The following is a 15,932-nucleotide window of genomic DNA, read 5'->3' on the forward strand; positions in this document are numbered from 1 at the left end:
CTCACCAGCGTTTGCTTCTATCACTTCTTCCAAAGCAGTTAAGTCCCCGTGCTCCCCCTAGATAAAGTCACTTAACGGGCACTAAACGTTGAGCTGGGCTTCAGGCTTCAGATTCCTACCTTGAGGGAGATTTTAAGGAGCCTCATGTCCACAGGCCAACAGACTCGGTATCTATTTTCCTTTGCTGCACGTTCCTGTATGACAATCAAATTCTGATTCTCCTGTTCTACTAAATGTAACAGCCTTCAGTTTATATCTGCCCTGTGCCAGGTCTTGTGCTTCGGGATACAGAGAGGAGCCCCTGTCCTCAAGGAGCTCACATAGCGATGACAGGACACGGATAAGCCATCAGGACACTCCGTGTGTGGTGAGAGTTCCAGCATAGGTGTGCTCACAGAGGGTGGCTTACTGGAGGTTTCACCAAGTCTATCCTTTTTTTTTTTTTTTTTTTTAATTTTTTAATGTTTATTTATTTTTTGAGACAGAGAGAGACAGAGCATGAGCGGGGCAGGGGCAGAGAGAGAGGGAGACCCAGAATCCGAAGCGGGCTCCAGGCTCCGAGCTGTCAGCACAGAGTCCGATGCGGGGCTCGAGCCCACAGACCGTGAGATCATGACCTGAGCTGAAGTCCGATGCTTAACCCAGGCGCCCCTTGCCAAGTCTAATCTTTGATGCTGCCACAATGCTTGGCCTGTGGTAGACACTCTGAATCAGACAATTCGACACTTCTCATCTACACGCAGATGGTCGTTACGTAATGGCAGTCGCCAGCTCTGTGTGCGTAACAGTATCATAAGCATTTTCCAGGTTCCTACCTGTCTTTAGAATGATTCTCTTTCAGAGACGACCTACCATTTCACAGAATGTGTATGCCATCATTTATGTAATTGTTTCTCCCTTTCTAGGACATCACTTTGTATGTCATGTAGCTCTATCGTATAAAGTACATATATATATATATATATATATATATATATATAAATAAATAAATATAAAGCTATATCGTATAAAGTATGAAGGCCGGTGCCTTACTTTACAGACCACAGCCTTAGACACGTATATCCCATGGCTACTCAGTGACTCCACGTGGGCGTCTAAAAGGCTTCTCGTGTAAACATAACAAGCAGAAATCCTACTTCTCTTCTGTATGGTTTCCTAGGGCCATAGCCAAGTATCACAAACTGGATGGCTTAAGACAACAAAAATGTATTCTCCTGCAGTTCCGGAGATGAGAAGTCTGAAATCAAGGTCTCGGCGGGATTGGTTCCTCCCGAGGGCTCTGAGGGGGGACCTTTGCTATGCCTTTTCCTGTCCACTGATGACGAGCTGGCAGTTCATGGCATCCCTTGACTTATGGATGCCTCACTCCAATCTCTGCCCCCTCCTCATGTGGCTGGCTCTCCTCAAGTGTCAGGGTCTCTACATGCTCTTCTCCTTTCTGTGTGTCTCTGTCTCTGTGTCTGAATTTCTCTCTTCTTATAAGGACGCCAGGCATGTTGGAGAAAGGGCCTACCCTACTCCAGCAGGACCTCATCTTACCCTGACTAGTTACATCTGCAATAACCTGATTTCCAAATAAGGTAACGTTCTGCGGTGCTGGGGGTTAGGATTTCAACATCTCTCTCTCTCTCTCTTTTTTTTGTTTAATGTTTATTTTTGAGAGAGAGAGTGAGCGAGCAGGGGAGGGGCAGAGAGGTGGGGGACAGAGGATCCAAAGCGGGCTCCACACTGACAGCAGAGAGCCCGATGTGGGGCTCAAACTCGCGAACCATGAGATCATGACCTGACCAGAAGTCAGACACTCAACCAAATGAGCCACCCAGGTGGCTTTTTGAGGGGGACACAGTTCAACCCATAATGTCTTCCCTTCTCATTTCCCAAATTTTGATCTTCTCCCGTCTTCCCAACGGTATAATTGGTACCTGTGGCAGCTCAAGTCGAGGATCCATGAGTAATCCTGACTTCTCTGCCTTCATCACCCCATCCCAATTCCTTCCACAAACCCTTCTAGCCCTGCCTCCAAAAATATCGCAAATCCATCAACTTCTCTTCTTCTTCGTTTCCACCATGCCGGTTCAAGCTACGATCCCTTTTCACGGGAACAGCGGCAAGAGCTCCTAACTGCCCCTTTCTCATCCACAATCTGGTCTCATGCCCTTGCTTAGTATTTATTATCTACTGAACAAAGTTCAAACACCTCACCCGTGCTTGCAAGATCATATTGATCTGGCCCTTTCCCCTCCTCCGAACTCATTTTGGATCACTTGCTTTCTTTGATCAGCTTTCTTACAGTTCCCTGGAACACTGGCCTCCTTTTCTGGAATACTCTCTTCTGGACCTTCATATGGCTGCCCCTTCCTGTCCTGAGAATCTCAGCTTAAAGCTCATCTTATTTAGTGACATTTAAGAGACCATCCCTGGCCACCTAATCAAAAGCAGCCACCGAGTTATTCTCTACCACAGACCTTTATTTTAATTCTCTGCAGAGAATTTTGTAAATAGATTATTTTTCTCATTTATGTAGGTATTTATTGTCTTTTTCCACAGTTAAAATGTCATTCCTAGGAGAGCAGGGACCTTGTTTATCTTGGTTCCACCATCTAGAACTGTGTCTGGCACACAGGAGGAACTCAATAAATATTTATCAAATGAATAATTAATCCCGCACAGGAGATCTTTGTGTATGAACTCCCCCTCTCCCTACCCACTTTTGGAAATTTATTTTATTATAAATAATCCAAGAGGAGGAGGATTCCTGGATCAAGGGATAGAAACATATTTTGGCTCATAAAATGTATTGCCAGAAGTGGTTTGCAAAGATGTAAGGTCAGTTTTCATTTGTTAGGCAACTTTTTGAATCCCAAGTGCCAAGGTAGTGATTTTTGGTGTGTGGGGGAGCGAGGGACGGAGGGCGTGAGACACAAGTTGGGATGGCAGGGATGGACGGGTGGGTCAGGCCTCAGCGGCAGCAGGGACCAACCATTCAGCAGGCCACCCATTCCAGGAGGGTCAACAGCCTGGCTCTACAGACCTGTCTGGAGCCGCACACGCAGGGGGCCTCACCCGCTGCATGAACTTGGGTGCAGCTGCAGGAGCCAGGCTGAGCGGAGTAGCTGGCAGTTACACCTGCCTTTTGGTACAGCGGGGCCTAGTTCTGGAGGCCAGGTCAGGAAGCGGAGAGGGTGTGGAAGCCGAGCACACACAGTAGGGCTTGCACCCGGTATACTGGAGGCCCCTTTGCAAAGGTTATTCCTGGATTGGAGCTCTTTTTCTTAGAACCTGGAGTCTGGAACTTTCGGCATCTGTGCACCTGCTTTGCATAGTTCTGCACACAGCCGGGCCCATTCAGCAGTGCCCTGCCCTGTCTCCTAAAATTGCTGCAAGGGCTAAAATAGCAGATGTGTGTAAGGCGTTCAGAACTGTGCCTGGCTCATAGTCGGCGTCATCCAAGTGTTGGCCATTACTCCTCCTAGCTCTTATTCCTCACGGGACGACTGTGAGCTTCCTGATGGCAGACGCTATATTTGAGGCAGAAGAGTCTAGTGCTAATGGGTGAGGCTGCCTCAGTTCTAAATCCCGCCTCCACCACCTACGAGCTGAGTGATCATGGGCAAATTTCTTAATTTCTCTGTTCCTCAGTTTACCCCTCTGTAAAATGGTAATAATGAAAGTACCGGCCTCGTTGGGTTTCTAGCGGATTGAGTTGATGAATGCAAAAAGCACAGACAGTGCCTAACATATAGACAGCACTTAGTGAGAGAATGGATTTAATGAATGCTCTGATCTGCCCTGAACACATTCCACAAGGGTAGCCTACATTTCCCTTAATGACCCCCTACCTTCTCTTTTTTTCTTTTTTTTTTTTAATTTTTTTTTTAATGTGTATTTATTTTTGAGAGAGAGAGAAACAGAGCACGAGCAGGGGAGGAGCAGAGAGAGAGGGAGACACAGAATCTGAAACAGGCTCCAGGCTCTGAGCTGTCAGCACAGAGCCCGACACGGGGCTCGAACTCACGGACCGTGAGATCATGACCTGAGCCGAAGTCCGACGCTTAACCGACCAAGCCACCCAGGCGCCCCTTCTCTTTTTTTCTTAAGATCTCTCATTGTTGCCTCGTGTTTCTCTGGCTGCCAGAATCCCTCAGCCTTTCCTGCAACCCATTCCTGAAAGACCCGGGCACCATTACTCTTAACTAAAGTGTTGGCTGTTAAGGGGTGGCTTCCGTTCATGCAAAAATCCTGACTTTATGGGACACTTCTAGAACCTTGCTATGTCTGAGAACCAGCACTGTAGGCATCATCTGGGAAACGCAGAATCTCAGGGCCATTCTAGACCTACAGAATCAGAGCCCGCATTTCCACGAGCTCCAAAACAATTCCTCTTAAACTTTAATGTGCCTCTGCTTTTCCTGGAGATCTTTTTAAAATACAGATTTCGGGGCGCCTGGGTGGCGCAGTCGGTTAAGCGTCCGACTTCGGCCAGGTCACGATCTCGCGGTCCGTGAGTTCGAGCCCCGCGTCAGGCTCTGGGCTGATGGCTCAGAGCCTGGAGCCTGTTTCCGATTCTGTGTCTCCCTCTCTCTCTGCCCCTCCCCTGTTCATGCTCTGTCTCTCTCTGTCCCAAAAATAAATAAAAACGTGGGAAAAAAAATAAATAAAATACAGATTTCTTGGCTCCAGAGTTTCTGTTCAGTAGGCCTGAGGTGAGGCCTGAGAATCTGCATTTCCACAGGGTGATGGGGATGCTGACCTAAGACAGCCTCTCGGATCAAAGGAATAAAGCCCAAACAGGAAAATTTGAGGCCCTGGGGGAGACGGCTTTTTAAGACAGCACACCGCTTCCCAGTCTTTTAAAAGCACATCAGGCAGCCTCTGCCTCTGGCATCTTAGCACAAAGATACTTTTGATTATTAATGCTATTTCCATATTTATTCAAAATCCTACAGCTTATAAATTCTTTCATGTGTTTGATCTGATTTCATCCTGCAACCACCCTGTAGATTGAGCCAGGAGAAGGGCTCACCTCGTTTCCAAAAGAGAGAACTGAGGCACAGAGAGTTACGAGGGGTAGAAACCCCACAGCCGGCTGCCTGCCATTGGCCACCACAGACTGTGTTCCCTGGGCTGGCACTGAGGTACTATTTCTAATCCTCGAAACCCTCCGAGGCTGACAATGCTACTCTGTCTTCACAGAAGAATGTTCAGGAACATTCCCGAGGTCACAAACAACAGCAGTTCTACTTCTTCACCATAGTTACTTCCCCTTAGTAACAGGTCCTGTGTCTGTCTCTTACACACACACACACCTGACCACCCCAACTCCAGCCAAACAGAAAACCCTCTTTCTAGGATAGTCCTGACTTCTCACATCTCCTCTGTTGAAACTGTTAGCCCTGGGCCCCACAGGGGGCTCTGTCTGACCTGTGCTGGCCGGTGAGGCCCAGCTGGTGGGAGGGGACACCAGGCCCTAACAAGAGGGAAGAGTGTACCTCGGTGGCTAAGAGCCTGGGCCCCGGGGCCCAAAAGATGCCCGACCACTTGTGAAGGTGTGTGACCTAGGGCAACGCAGCCTCCCAGACCCTTGGCTGTTTCCTTCCTAAAAGTAAGAATGGTGGCAATCATCCCAGGGCCGTGAAATGTCGATAGATGCTCCACGAAATGCAATCAGTGTGGCGCCGGGCAAGAAACGTGTTAACGTCACCATCCGTGGCGTGCCAGGGATGTGTTCTTAGCCACCCCAAGTTACATTCGTCATGCCAGGCCCTGTGCGCATCACTTTCTGTGTGCTCTCCCGCTGAAGTCTCGCAGAAATCCTCCCGAGGGTGAATTCTTAGTGCTCCCGCTTTTCAGATGTGAAGACAGAGGCTTACGGAAGTAAAGCAGATGCTTTCGTTTCTACTGACCTCTCTGAGCCGAAGGCACAGTGGGCATCCTCGGGGCAGACCTCCCACGCCGAATGGTTCCTGTAACACTCCCGGAAGGGGCTAGTGATGGGACACTTGGTTCCTCCACCAGAGCCTACTCTGTCTTTGAAGGGCTCTGGTTGGAAGAAAATGCTTCTCTGGAGGGAGCCCAAATCAGTTCCTCTGTAACCGCCCCTCATCTGCGTGGCGGAAAGAATGCTGGGCTAAGAGTTGGATGCCCTGGGCTGGTGTCCCAGGCCTTCCACTTAACAGCTTTCTGACCACCAGCAGCTGCTCCTCTGGGCCTGTTTTCCCAGGTGAAAATGAAGGAATTGGATGCGATGGGCTCTAGGTCCTTCCTGGCTTGGACATTTCAGATCATATAATTCGTGAGTCTCTGTGTGTGTTATGCACACATATCTGATTATAATGATGGAAACAGTGAAGGAGTAGACATTGTGTTCCAAGGAACAGATCTGCTTCTGCCAACATGTCTGTCAGGGTGGGGACCCTGCCAGCTGAGAAGAATCCAGAAGGTTCTTAGAAATGGAGTTCTCATCTTGTCTTAAAACAAACCCCTCCCTCCCTCCTTCCCTTCCCCTTCCTGCACTTCTCCACCCTCTCTCTTTCATTCTTTCCTTCCTTCCTCCTCAATTCCTTTCTGATTCAGAACCATAAAGCCACATTTCAATCTCCCCATCAGAGTTAAAGATCATGTCCCTGGTGACTCATTTCTCACATGACACCAAGCGTGCAGAATCAGTTTGTTTTCAGGAGCAGAGAAACCTATGCAAACATGACACGGAGCTGCCTTATGTCTCTGAGAGCTTCTCCCATCGGGCAGCTGAAATCCCGGCTCCTGAGGCAGGCGTCGGGCCCACGCGTGGACTTTCACAGGGGCTCCTGGAATCGGACGCAGATCTGGGCACTGTTTGTGAATGTGCATTTTCTAGGAAAAAGAGTCTATGCGAGAGAAGACAGTTGGGTGCTGGATTGGTAGCTGGGCTTGGTGACCATAGGAGTTGACCTGGTATTCAGAGTCAGGCTATCCTGTTGTCTGTGTCTGATGTCACAGAACACAAACATCACACAAAATGGATCAACATGGGAAAAAAGAAAAAAAAAAAAAGCCTAAACTTTGCCATAATCACGTTAGAGCAGAAAATAGGAACAGTATCCAAACCACAAAAATGAGCAAACACCTCCCCCTTTCCTGGCTAATGTGAGTGACTGCTACTTCTTTTCCTTCCACTTAGATAAGAAATCTGAGTGCTCCCATTTTTCAGATGTGAAGACAGAGGCTTATGGAAGTAAAGCAGATTACTCCTGCTTCCTGATAGCGTCCAATCCGGAGCAAAGCCTTCCTTCCTTAAACCCTCCCTAAAATAATTCACCACAAGCCCAAATCCTGTAATAAGTCCTAACATCCTTTATCTGAGAAGCTCTATGGTTCCCGTGCTGTGTGTTCTCTTTCATTGCAGAGTCAATGACCTCTGCCTCGTTCGATTGGTTGACGCAACATCTCTTGTCTATTTTACTACAGTGGCCTCCTGCTGCACTCCTCTGCTCAAAACCTCGCAATGGCTCCCCTTTCCCTCTGAGTAAAGCGGAAAGCAAATACCCTGTCCGTGACAGGCCTGATCTGGTCTCTATGCAGTCTCTGGCCGCATCTCCACCCACCTCCCCTATGCCTCACTCTCCTCCTATTACACCAGCCTCTTTGCTCTTCCTGTAAGACACCAGGCCTGCTCCTGCTTTGGGCCTGGGTACTCAGTGCTCCCTCTGCCCGGAACACTCTTCCCCTAGGTGGCCACCTGGCTCCCTCTCTCGTCACCTCCAAGCCTCTGCTCACGTCTCACTTTGAAGCCCACTCTGACCAGACCACTCTATTGATAATGGAAACCCCTCCTCAGCTACTCCTCAGCTCCCTTACTCTGTTCTCCTTTTCTTTTCCTCATAGTTCTTATCCCCTTCAGACAGTCAGGGCCAGGTGCCCAGGTATTGTCTTTACTGTTCATGATGTGTCTCTCCATCCGGGATCGAAGTTCCATCAGGGTGGGGATCTGGGTACCAAGCGCCTAGAGTTGGGCTTAGACTACAATTACCAATCAGGGCATGTTTGTTGGATGTTGCTGAGTAAATTAGCATCATCGGGGCTGGGAGGTAAGACTGAACATGACTTTGGCTCAGGATTCCTCACTGAGGAAAATGGAGTGAGGCTGCCTGTCTCAAGCTTGGCACACTGTCAATTCCACATATTTTCTTAAGACAGAGTTTCCTAAACGTCAATCTTGTGCATGCCAACCTCATGATTTTCCCAAGACAACCTATACTTTTGTTTACTTAAAACTTTTCCTTAAATAGACTTATTTTTTGACAGATACATTTATTTTTGAAAAAAATTGTATATCGTGGTTTTGAGGCGCTAGTTGTATTTTTTCTAATATATGTTAACACAAACATATAGCTGAATCGCTATATCACCTACCCAAAACTAATATAACCCTGTATGCTAACTGGAATTAAAGTAAAAACTTAAAAAAAAAAATAAACATCTAGCCATTAAAATGAATAGTGTTCGTTTGTAGCATCTAAATCTTCTTACTGCCTCCAGGGGAAACCTGCCTTATGCTTTTCCCTTCAACCAGAAAGATCCTTCTGCCTCCCTCTCCCTACCCAAATCCCGCCCGGTCTTTAGGAGGTCCGCGGAAAGCCCTCTAGCTCACACACTCACTCACTTCTCTGAGCTCCCTTCCTACTTCCAGAAAGAAATACATGCCTTGCTTACATGCCATGTGGTTTTGTTTTCTGTTTCCCAACATAAGATTATGAGATACCTTCTTAGAGCTGTAGAAAGGCGTTTGAATGTTCCACTCCCTTGTTTACAGACCACCAAAGAGATGAGAAGGTTTGTCCCAAGTCCCTGCAGGGGCAAAGCCAAGACTAGAATTTGGGCTTTCTGATGCCCCATACTCGGCGGGAATCCGCAGATACTTAATGAGTCCCTGTGACACGTCCAGCATTGTGCCAGGCACCAGAGACAGCGGTGAACAGAACAGATCCAGACTTGCCCACACAGAGCTGACGGTGGAGCTAGGAAGCTGCACGCTGAATAAACAATATACCTGCTTGGAGACATAGTTGCAAGTGCCTTGGAAGAGCTGCTCAGGGTGGAGCAGGGACCCCAGCCCGTTTGGGGGGTTGTGAAAGCCTCACTAAGGAAGTATGCTGGTGGATTTCTAAAGGGTGGCGGGCTAACTCAGAAAGTTTTGATTTGATGTTTGAAAGCTCCGAGGTATCGTGGGTTAATTAGGCCACTGTGGCCCAACCTATTTGCCACAGTGCTTGGGGAAGAGAGAGACCCGTGCCTCCCAGCACTGCAGCGGTCGGCTCCATACATGCTGCATTCGGCAGGAGGGGGACAGGAGACGCTTCAGGTCAGCTCCGGAGGGGGGCCTCATCCCTTGCTGGCAGAGAGTCGGGGCATGGTTGTTTTTGCCAAGGGAGTGCCCACAATGTGAGCCTTGACATTAACGAAAATAAATTCTCAGCTCCTGGAAGTGGAAAATCTTAGTATTACTTACAAGGCACACTGCAAGCCTCGTGTAGTTCTGCCTAACTGGCAAAATGCAGATTTTACAAAAAGGGAATGTGTTACAGTCATTGTTACTGTTACAGCCAGAGTTTATCTTCCTGTTTCCTGGTGAGATTTCAATGGAGTTCGTTAAACTATACCTAAGAAACTCCAACTGCATCCTACCTTGGTCTTAGAAAATTAAACCTGACAAGCAATGTGATGGTCATGATGTGGAAGAGGGATGTGTCTGGACAGAGGGAAAGCCTTGGGGCTTGGTCTCCACTGCTGCCCCTTACCAGGCTGGGAAAATTGCTTCACTTTTCTGAGCTTCCATTTCCTCCTCCATAAATTGGGGATAATAATAATCCCTGTACCTTGTGAGATTATTGAGACATTAAATGGGAATCTATTGGGAAAATTCTTTCCTAAGATCTAAAGGTCACTTAGGGGCACCTGGGTGGCTCAGTCGGTTAAGCGGGCCACTTTGGCTCAGGTCATGATCTCTCAGATCGTGGGTCCGAGCCCCATGTCGGGCTCTGTGCTGACAGCTCGGAATCTGGAGCCTGTTTCGGATTCTGTGTCTCCCTCTGTCTCTACCCCTCCCCTGCTTGTGCTCTGTCTCTTTCTCTCTCAAAAAATAGACATTAAAAAAGAAAAAAAAGAAATGAACATCCTGTTATAGACCCTCTTTTAGAAAAGTTCAAACACGGCTCCAAGACCTGGTTAGGGCCCAGCAGGAAGGTCTCCTGATCACCACTTGGCTTCTCCTCACCAGGTGCTGCACTGCGGGCTGCCTCCCAGGGTGATTATTGCTGAGGGAGACCCTGGGGGAAACGGACAGGTGCTGGGAGGGAGCGGAGGGAGTCGTGGGACCCCCACGGGGGGAAGGGGAGCCACAGGGGCAAATGCTCCCACCTTCTCAGTTTGCTGAGGACTCTGAGGCTGGGCCTTCTCAGGTCTCTGCCTCTCAACTTGCCCATCTGTGTGGGTCCAGCTGGCCTCACATAAAATAATAGGCCTCTTCGCTTTTTCCCACATTTTGAAAGCAAAGTCAGGTTTTAATGACCAGCTCTCTGCCCCTCGGTATTTTCTTTCAAGCAAAGGCCATGTTATTGTAAGATACTCCATTTCAATGGGGGCTATTCTTTGGTCCCCGGCAGACATTCCTGAGCGGTAGGTTTTAGGAGGTGGTCCAATTTTTATTGCTTCTGGTGTCCGATAACCTTGGAACGGGTGTCTGTCTCCATGCCCCCTAAGGCCGTGTTTTTTCAGAAAGTTACAGCTCTTAAAATCATCCTCTACTAAAAGTAAAGTGCCACTAATTCTAAGTAAAGTGAGCTTTCCAAATAAGACCAGCTGTGAATGTTAAAAAGAAGAAGAAGAAGAAGAAGAAGAAGAAGAAGAAGAAGAAACAAAAGAAAAGGAAGACACTTCCACAACAGGAGTCCACAGCGAAAACCCTACATGGTTGAACTTCCTCAGGGGTTTTCGCAGCCATTTAGAAAAATGTCTTCAGCAAACTCATCTAAATTAGCCAAGAACGCCTGGCATGATGGGCACATTGCGTTTGTAGGCCAATATTCAATCCAGGTGGACGAATCCAAAGGGTAGAGGTACCTGCCGAGAAAAAGGGAAAATGAATAGCGAAGAGCCCAATTCAAAGGCACTCAGGCTGCTCACCCCATGTGTCAGCCGGACTCTGCTGGGCCAGCCTCCCCCTGGGAAGGGCCACAAACCCTCAAATCTCGTGAAGCTGCTTGGGGCCCCACGATTAAAGGCGGGAATGGCATCTGTTTCAAGATCTATTTTTTTAAGAAGAGATCATAAGATGCATATTTAAACATCTCCCTCTTTACAAACAGAACAGTCTGAGAACTTACTGAGGGGGCAGATGTGGCGGAGGGGCGCCTTCAGAAACACCTACACACCCAGGTGCTCACTCGGTTTATCCATCAGTGAGTTCCCAGCTACCCTGATGGTTATAAGTAGTTCTTTGTTTCCAATTCTCATTGTTTCATTGCTTCTTGGCCTTTTGGCTAAGGTCAAGTGTAAATTCACATTATTTTATTTATGCTCCTAATGGTTTGTTGGTTAACAGCAGGACACATGAGAAACATATAGTGTATTTAAGAATAAATTACACCTAGTTTTGAAGGAAAGATCAAAGGGACTCCAAAATGACTTACTTGAAACTGAAATTGTATTTTATCTGGAGGGCTTCTTTACCCATAATCAAATATTGTCTTCCTTTTTCCAGATCAGCGTTAGCACATGTTGCCTTTTTAATGAAGGTGACTTCAGAGTCTTTCTGGGCAACAGCTTCTCCTGAGAGGCACACACATGTAAGGTTATCACATTCATGTTATAATGTCAAGATTATAAACTCTCGCAATTCCAGTACCTCGTGGCTATTTACTCAAGAGTATATGTTTATCTCGAGTGGCAATTGGAAAGTGACAATGTCTATATGGTTAAGACTCTGGAATCTGGAATCAGGCTCTCTGGGACAAACCTCAGCTCTGCTACTTGCTGGCTGTGTGGACCCGGACAAATAAGGCTCAGATCCCTCATCTGAAAGATGGGAGTGACGATAAAACCCACCTTGGGAAACTGATGTGAGATTAAATGGGTTAACATATATATGAAAAGTGATTAGAACACAACAAGTGCTATATAAGTGTTTGTTACTGTAACTCCTGTAGAAACAGGAATTAAAAGAACATCTCTATAGTTAAACAATATTAATCCCCAAAATACCAAAAAAGTATTTGGTAGCTGGCAATGGACAACTTTGTAGAAAAATGTAAGACGTGTGAAGGACTTGGAAAATTTTAAGGAGGATAACTTGGGATTCCCGAAGAACTCAGAGATTGGCAAGAAGCTATCTCTCCTACCTGAAATGCATTCCTCCCCATGTTGTCCTGTTAAATTTCTACCCATCCTCAAACACATCATCAATTCTTAAGGTTTCCAGTAAACACTCCCAGAGGCTCTTTCTCATAAATATCTCTCTGTCTCTCCCTTACTCCCATTATACTTGAGCTTCTATCACAGTATTTCACCCCACATGTAACTTCAGCTAGGATGGAAGCTTCTTGAAGCAGGGACTGGGCCTGATTCATTGCTATAGATTCAGGACTGATGATCAGTTATTAAACTCTGACAGAGTTATCCTGTACATAATAGCACATACATCATAATACATAATGTACATAATAGTAACTACATCAATAGCAAACTTTAATTAGTGTTCTTTAACTAGTGTGCACACATCAGCTATCCTGATGACCATTAAAACATACATGACTTCCCCTGGCAGCAATATCTAAACAATATTCCCAGCACTGTTTACCAACTCAGCCCCTGTCACGGCCTTATCATTATTTTTAAAAGCCTCTGGTTATGGAAAATTTCAAGCATATTCAGAAAGAGGGAATAATTAACCTTGGCTCAACAATCACTGATCTTTTTTTTTTTTTTTTTTCCATTTATATCTTCACTCCCAAGCACCCTGTGTTTTAGGGGAAACACCAACTTGTCATTATCCTTGAACTGTATAATTGCTCTCTGTTTTAAATAGTTTAGGTCTTAGTTTGGCTTATTGTTAGTGTGCAGCAATTCTTGGGTAAGTGGTAAATGTGTGATGTTTTGATATTTATAGACATTTAAAATTTGTATATATTAAAAAATAAACACCCAGAAAGAAGAGATAATAAATTATGCAAAATTTTCTTAACATTTCCTTTTAAATGTCATAAATGTGAATCTTCTGAATGGACAGGAGAACAGAAAAGAAATGATATTAAAAAGAACTACAGCTTGGGGGGCACCTGGGTGGCTCAGTTAGTTAAGTGCCTGACTTTGGCTCAGGTTATGGTCTCATCAGGCTATGTGCTGACAGCTTAGAGCCTGGAGCTGCTTCGGATTCTGTGTCTCCCTCTCTCTCTCATTGCTCTCTGCCTCTCAAAAATAAACATTAGGGGCACCTGGGTGGCTCAGTTGGTATTGTGTCTGACTTCGGCTCAGGTCATGGTCTTGTGGTCCGTGAGTTTGAGCCCTGCATTGGGCTCTGCTCTGTGCTGACAGCTCAGAGCCTGGAGCCTACTTTGGATTCTGTGTCTCCCTCTTTCTCTGCCTCTCCCCGCTTATGCTCTGTCTCTGTCTCTGTCTCTCTCAAAAATAAATGTAAAAAACAAAAAAAAATTTAAATAAATAAGAATAAATAAACATTAAAAAATTTTAAAAGAACTATAGCTTGGGAATCATCTGATACTGCACAAAATTGAGAACAGTCTGGAATGTCTTTTGATTCTGTGCAAGAATCGGTGCAAAATAAAACAAATAACTTGCATTTCTGGAATGAAAAGCACTTGATTATTTCAGTAAAAATAGGAATGGCTTATTATTGCTTATAATGTGAAAGCTGGATGCAATTGGTGCTCAAAAGTTGGGCTGTGAAACTATCGAAGTGCTAAACACCTGTTTTGTCAGAATGACGATCATGGTTCAAATAAACTTTGTGATCATCAATGAGAAAAAAACAGAATAACATGCTAAATCAATTTCATACAGCGAAATATTTGAAACAATAAAAACCAGAAAAGCATTTTATCAGAGTATTGATCTACCAAATAAATATTTGGAAAGTATTATTAGAATCCAACTCTAGTCTATGGCTAACAATGATCAAGCATTTTCAGACTCAAAACTCTTGATAGAATATCAAAAGAGAAAGAAAATCAATATAAACATATTGCAATTTAGATTTATGGTCCTACTTATTGTAAAATTTATCTCTACTGAAATGAGAGCACAGCTTTTTGGAAAATCTAAAAAAGGTGATAAAATTAAATTCCAATATTTTTTTATTAAACTCTTTTTTAAAATGTTACTTGTTTATTAATTAATTAATTAATTAATTAATTTAGAGAGCACATGAGAGTGGGGGAGGGGCAGAGAGAGAGGGAGACTCCCAAGCAGACTTTGCACTGTCAGCACACAGCCCGATGTGGGGCTTGATCACATGAAACATGAGATCATGACCTGAGCTGAAATCAAGAGTCAGACACTTAACTGACTGAGCCACCCAGGCGCCCCTTAAATTTCAATAATTATTGAGAAAATCAAGTACTTAACATCAAAAGTGTTTAAAATAATGTAAAAAAAACCTGCCGACTTCGAAGACTGCTTAATGGGTTTTATTGATATCAAGGTACTGGAAGGAATAACTGAACAACTGTTTGAGAGAATGGAGTCAATGAGGAATATTCATGTGAACTCCTTACTGGTGCAGATGCAATGCCAAAGAGGAGTCTGGGCTTCAGCAAAAATTTGGAAGTTCCCAGCTGTTCAATTTGGCTTTGACTGAATTATGTATCAAGTAGATATCAAGTGTCTCTGGACAATATAAAGATACGAGCCAAGCAAAAGATCACTTTAAATATTGTCTTAATAAATTTAGTGTTTACTACCACATATCTAATACACACTAGACAGAAGTAAGTAATAAGAAAGCTTTAAAAATTGTAATAATGAAAACAATTGCAATAATCAAAATTGGAAAAATATTGGGATTTTGATGGGCAGCTGGTAGTGCTAGAATCGTGAAGGCAGTTTGGAAATTATGAGTTTGATAGATTCACTTTGATACATAATTATGTACACAATTGTGTTATAGGAGCAAATATTTAGAAAGTGGATAGATATACTTTTTGGTGATTTGCTTATGATAGTCTAGCAATTTTGTCAATACCATCTTTAGCTGTTCAAGAAAAGATATTTCAGTTTTGATAAACTCACAGATTACAGAATGATAAAACCATATAAAAATAAGTAAAGGAAACTACAAAAGTGGAACAAGAGCTGTTATAAAATCAAGAATGATCATAAATTTGATATAAAACAAAATAAAGTCAACTTAAGGGAAAAGCGAATTTATGAAAATATTTTTGTTTTAGTGACAAGAGTTAAAAATATGACAAACTTTTCAGTTTTTTAAAAAGTTTATGAAGTCTACATTTTTTGCCTTTGACATTTGGAAAACTGAGGGTTGAAGGGGAATAAAAATGAAGAAAATTGGGAAAGCTAAATATGGCATTTCAATAAATTGTTTTTATGATTTAGCTGATAATAGAGATATGTTGAATATGTAAAAATGTCAGACAGTATCCAAAGGACTAGAAACATTTTCAATGTAATTACTACCAATTTAGCTTGAGCTGAGAGAGACTTCATTACCATGAACAATACTGTCACTATAGGAGAAATTACTTATTGAGATTATAGGTTGTGTAAAGACTATCAATGCGATAAAGATGTAATTGGAAATGTTTGAGGTGGTTCCTCATTGTCAAATCAAAGCTCAGATGGGCAATTCTGTAGTGAGGCAAGCAAAATAAAACTGACAATTTCTAAAAATAAAAAACTTATTTGGAATTATTAGAATGATTTAA

General features: G+C 44.4%; 1 protein-coding gene across 1 annotated transcript in view; it reads right to left on the reverse strand.

Moving 5' to 3' along the window:
* Positions 1-10,515: 10,515 nt before the first annotated feature.
* C5 (complement C5) overlaps positions 10,516-15,932 on the reverse strand; it is an 85,810-nt gene continuing 80,393 nt past the window's right edge. The window contains exons 40-41 of the mRNA XM_030293024.1: positions 11,667-11,805; positions 10,516-11,097 (exon numbers count right to left, since the gene is read on the reverse strand). Coding sequence (XP_030148884.1) covers positions 10,959-11,097; positions 11,667-11,805 — 278 coding nt within the window. The 3' untranslated portion in view covers positions 10,516-10,958. The remainder of the gene's footprint in view (positions 11,098-11,666; positions 11,806-15,932) is intronic.

Source organism: Lynx canadensis, chromosome D4 (assembly GCF_007474595.2).
Source record: "Lynx canadensis isolate LIC74 chromosome D4, mLynCan4.pri.v2, whole genome shotgun sequence".
NCBI lineage: Eukaryota > Metazoa > Chordata > Mammalia > Carnivora > Felidae > Lynx > Lynx canadensis.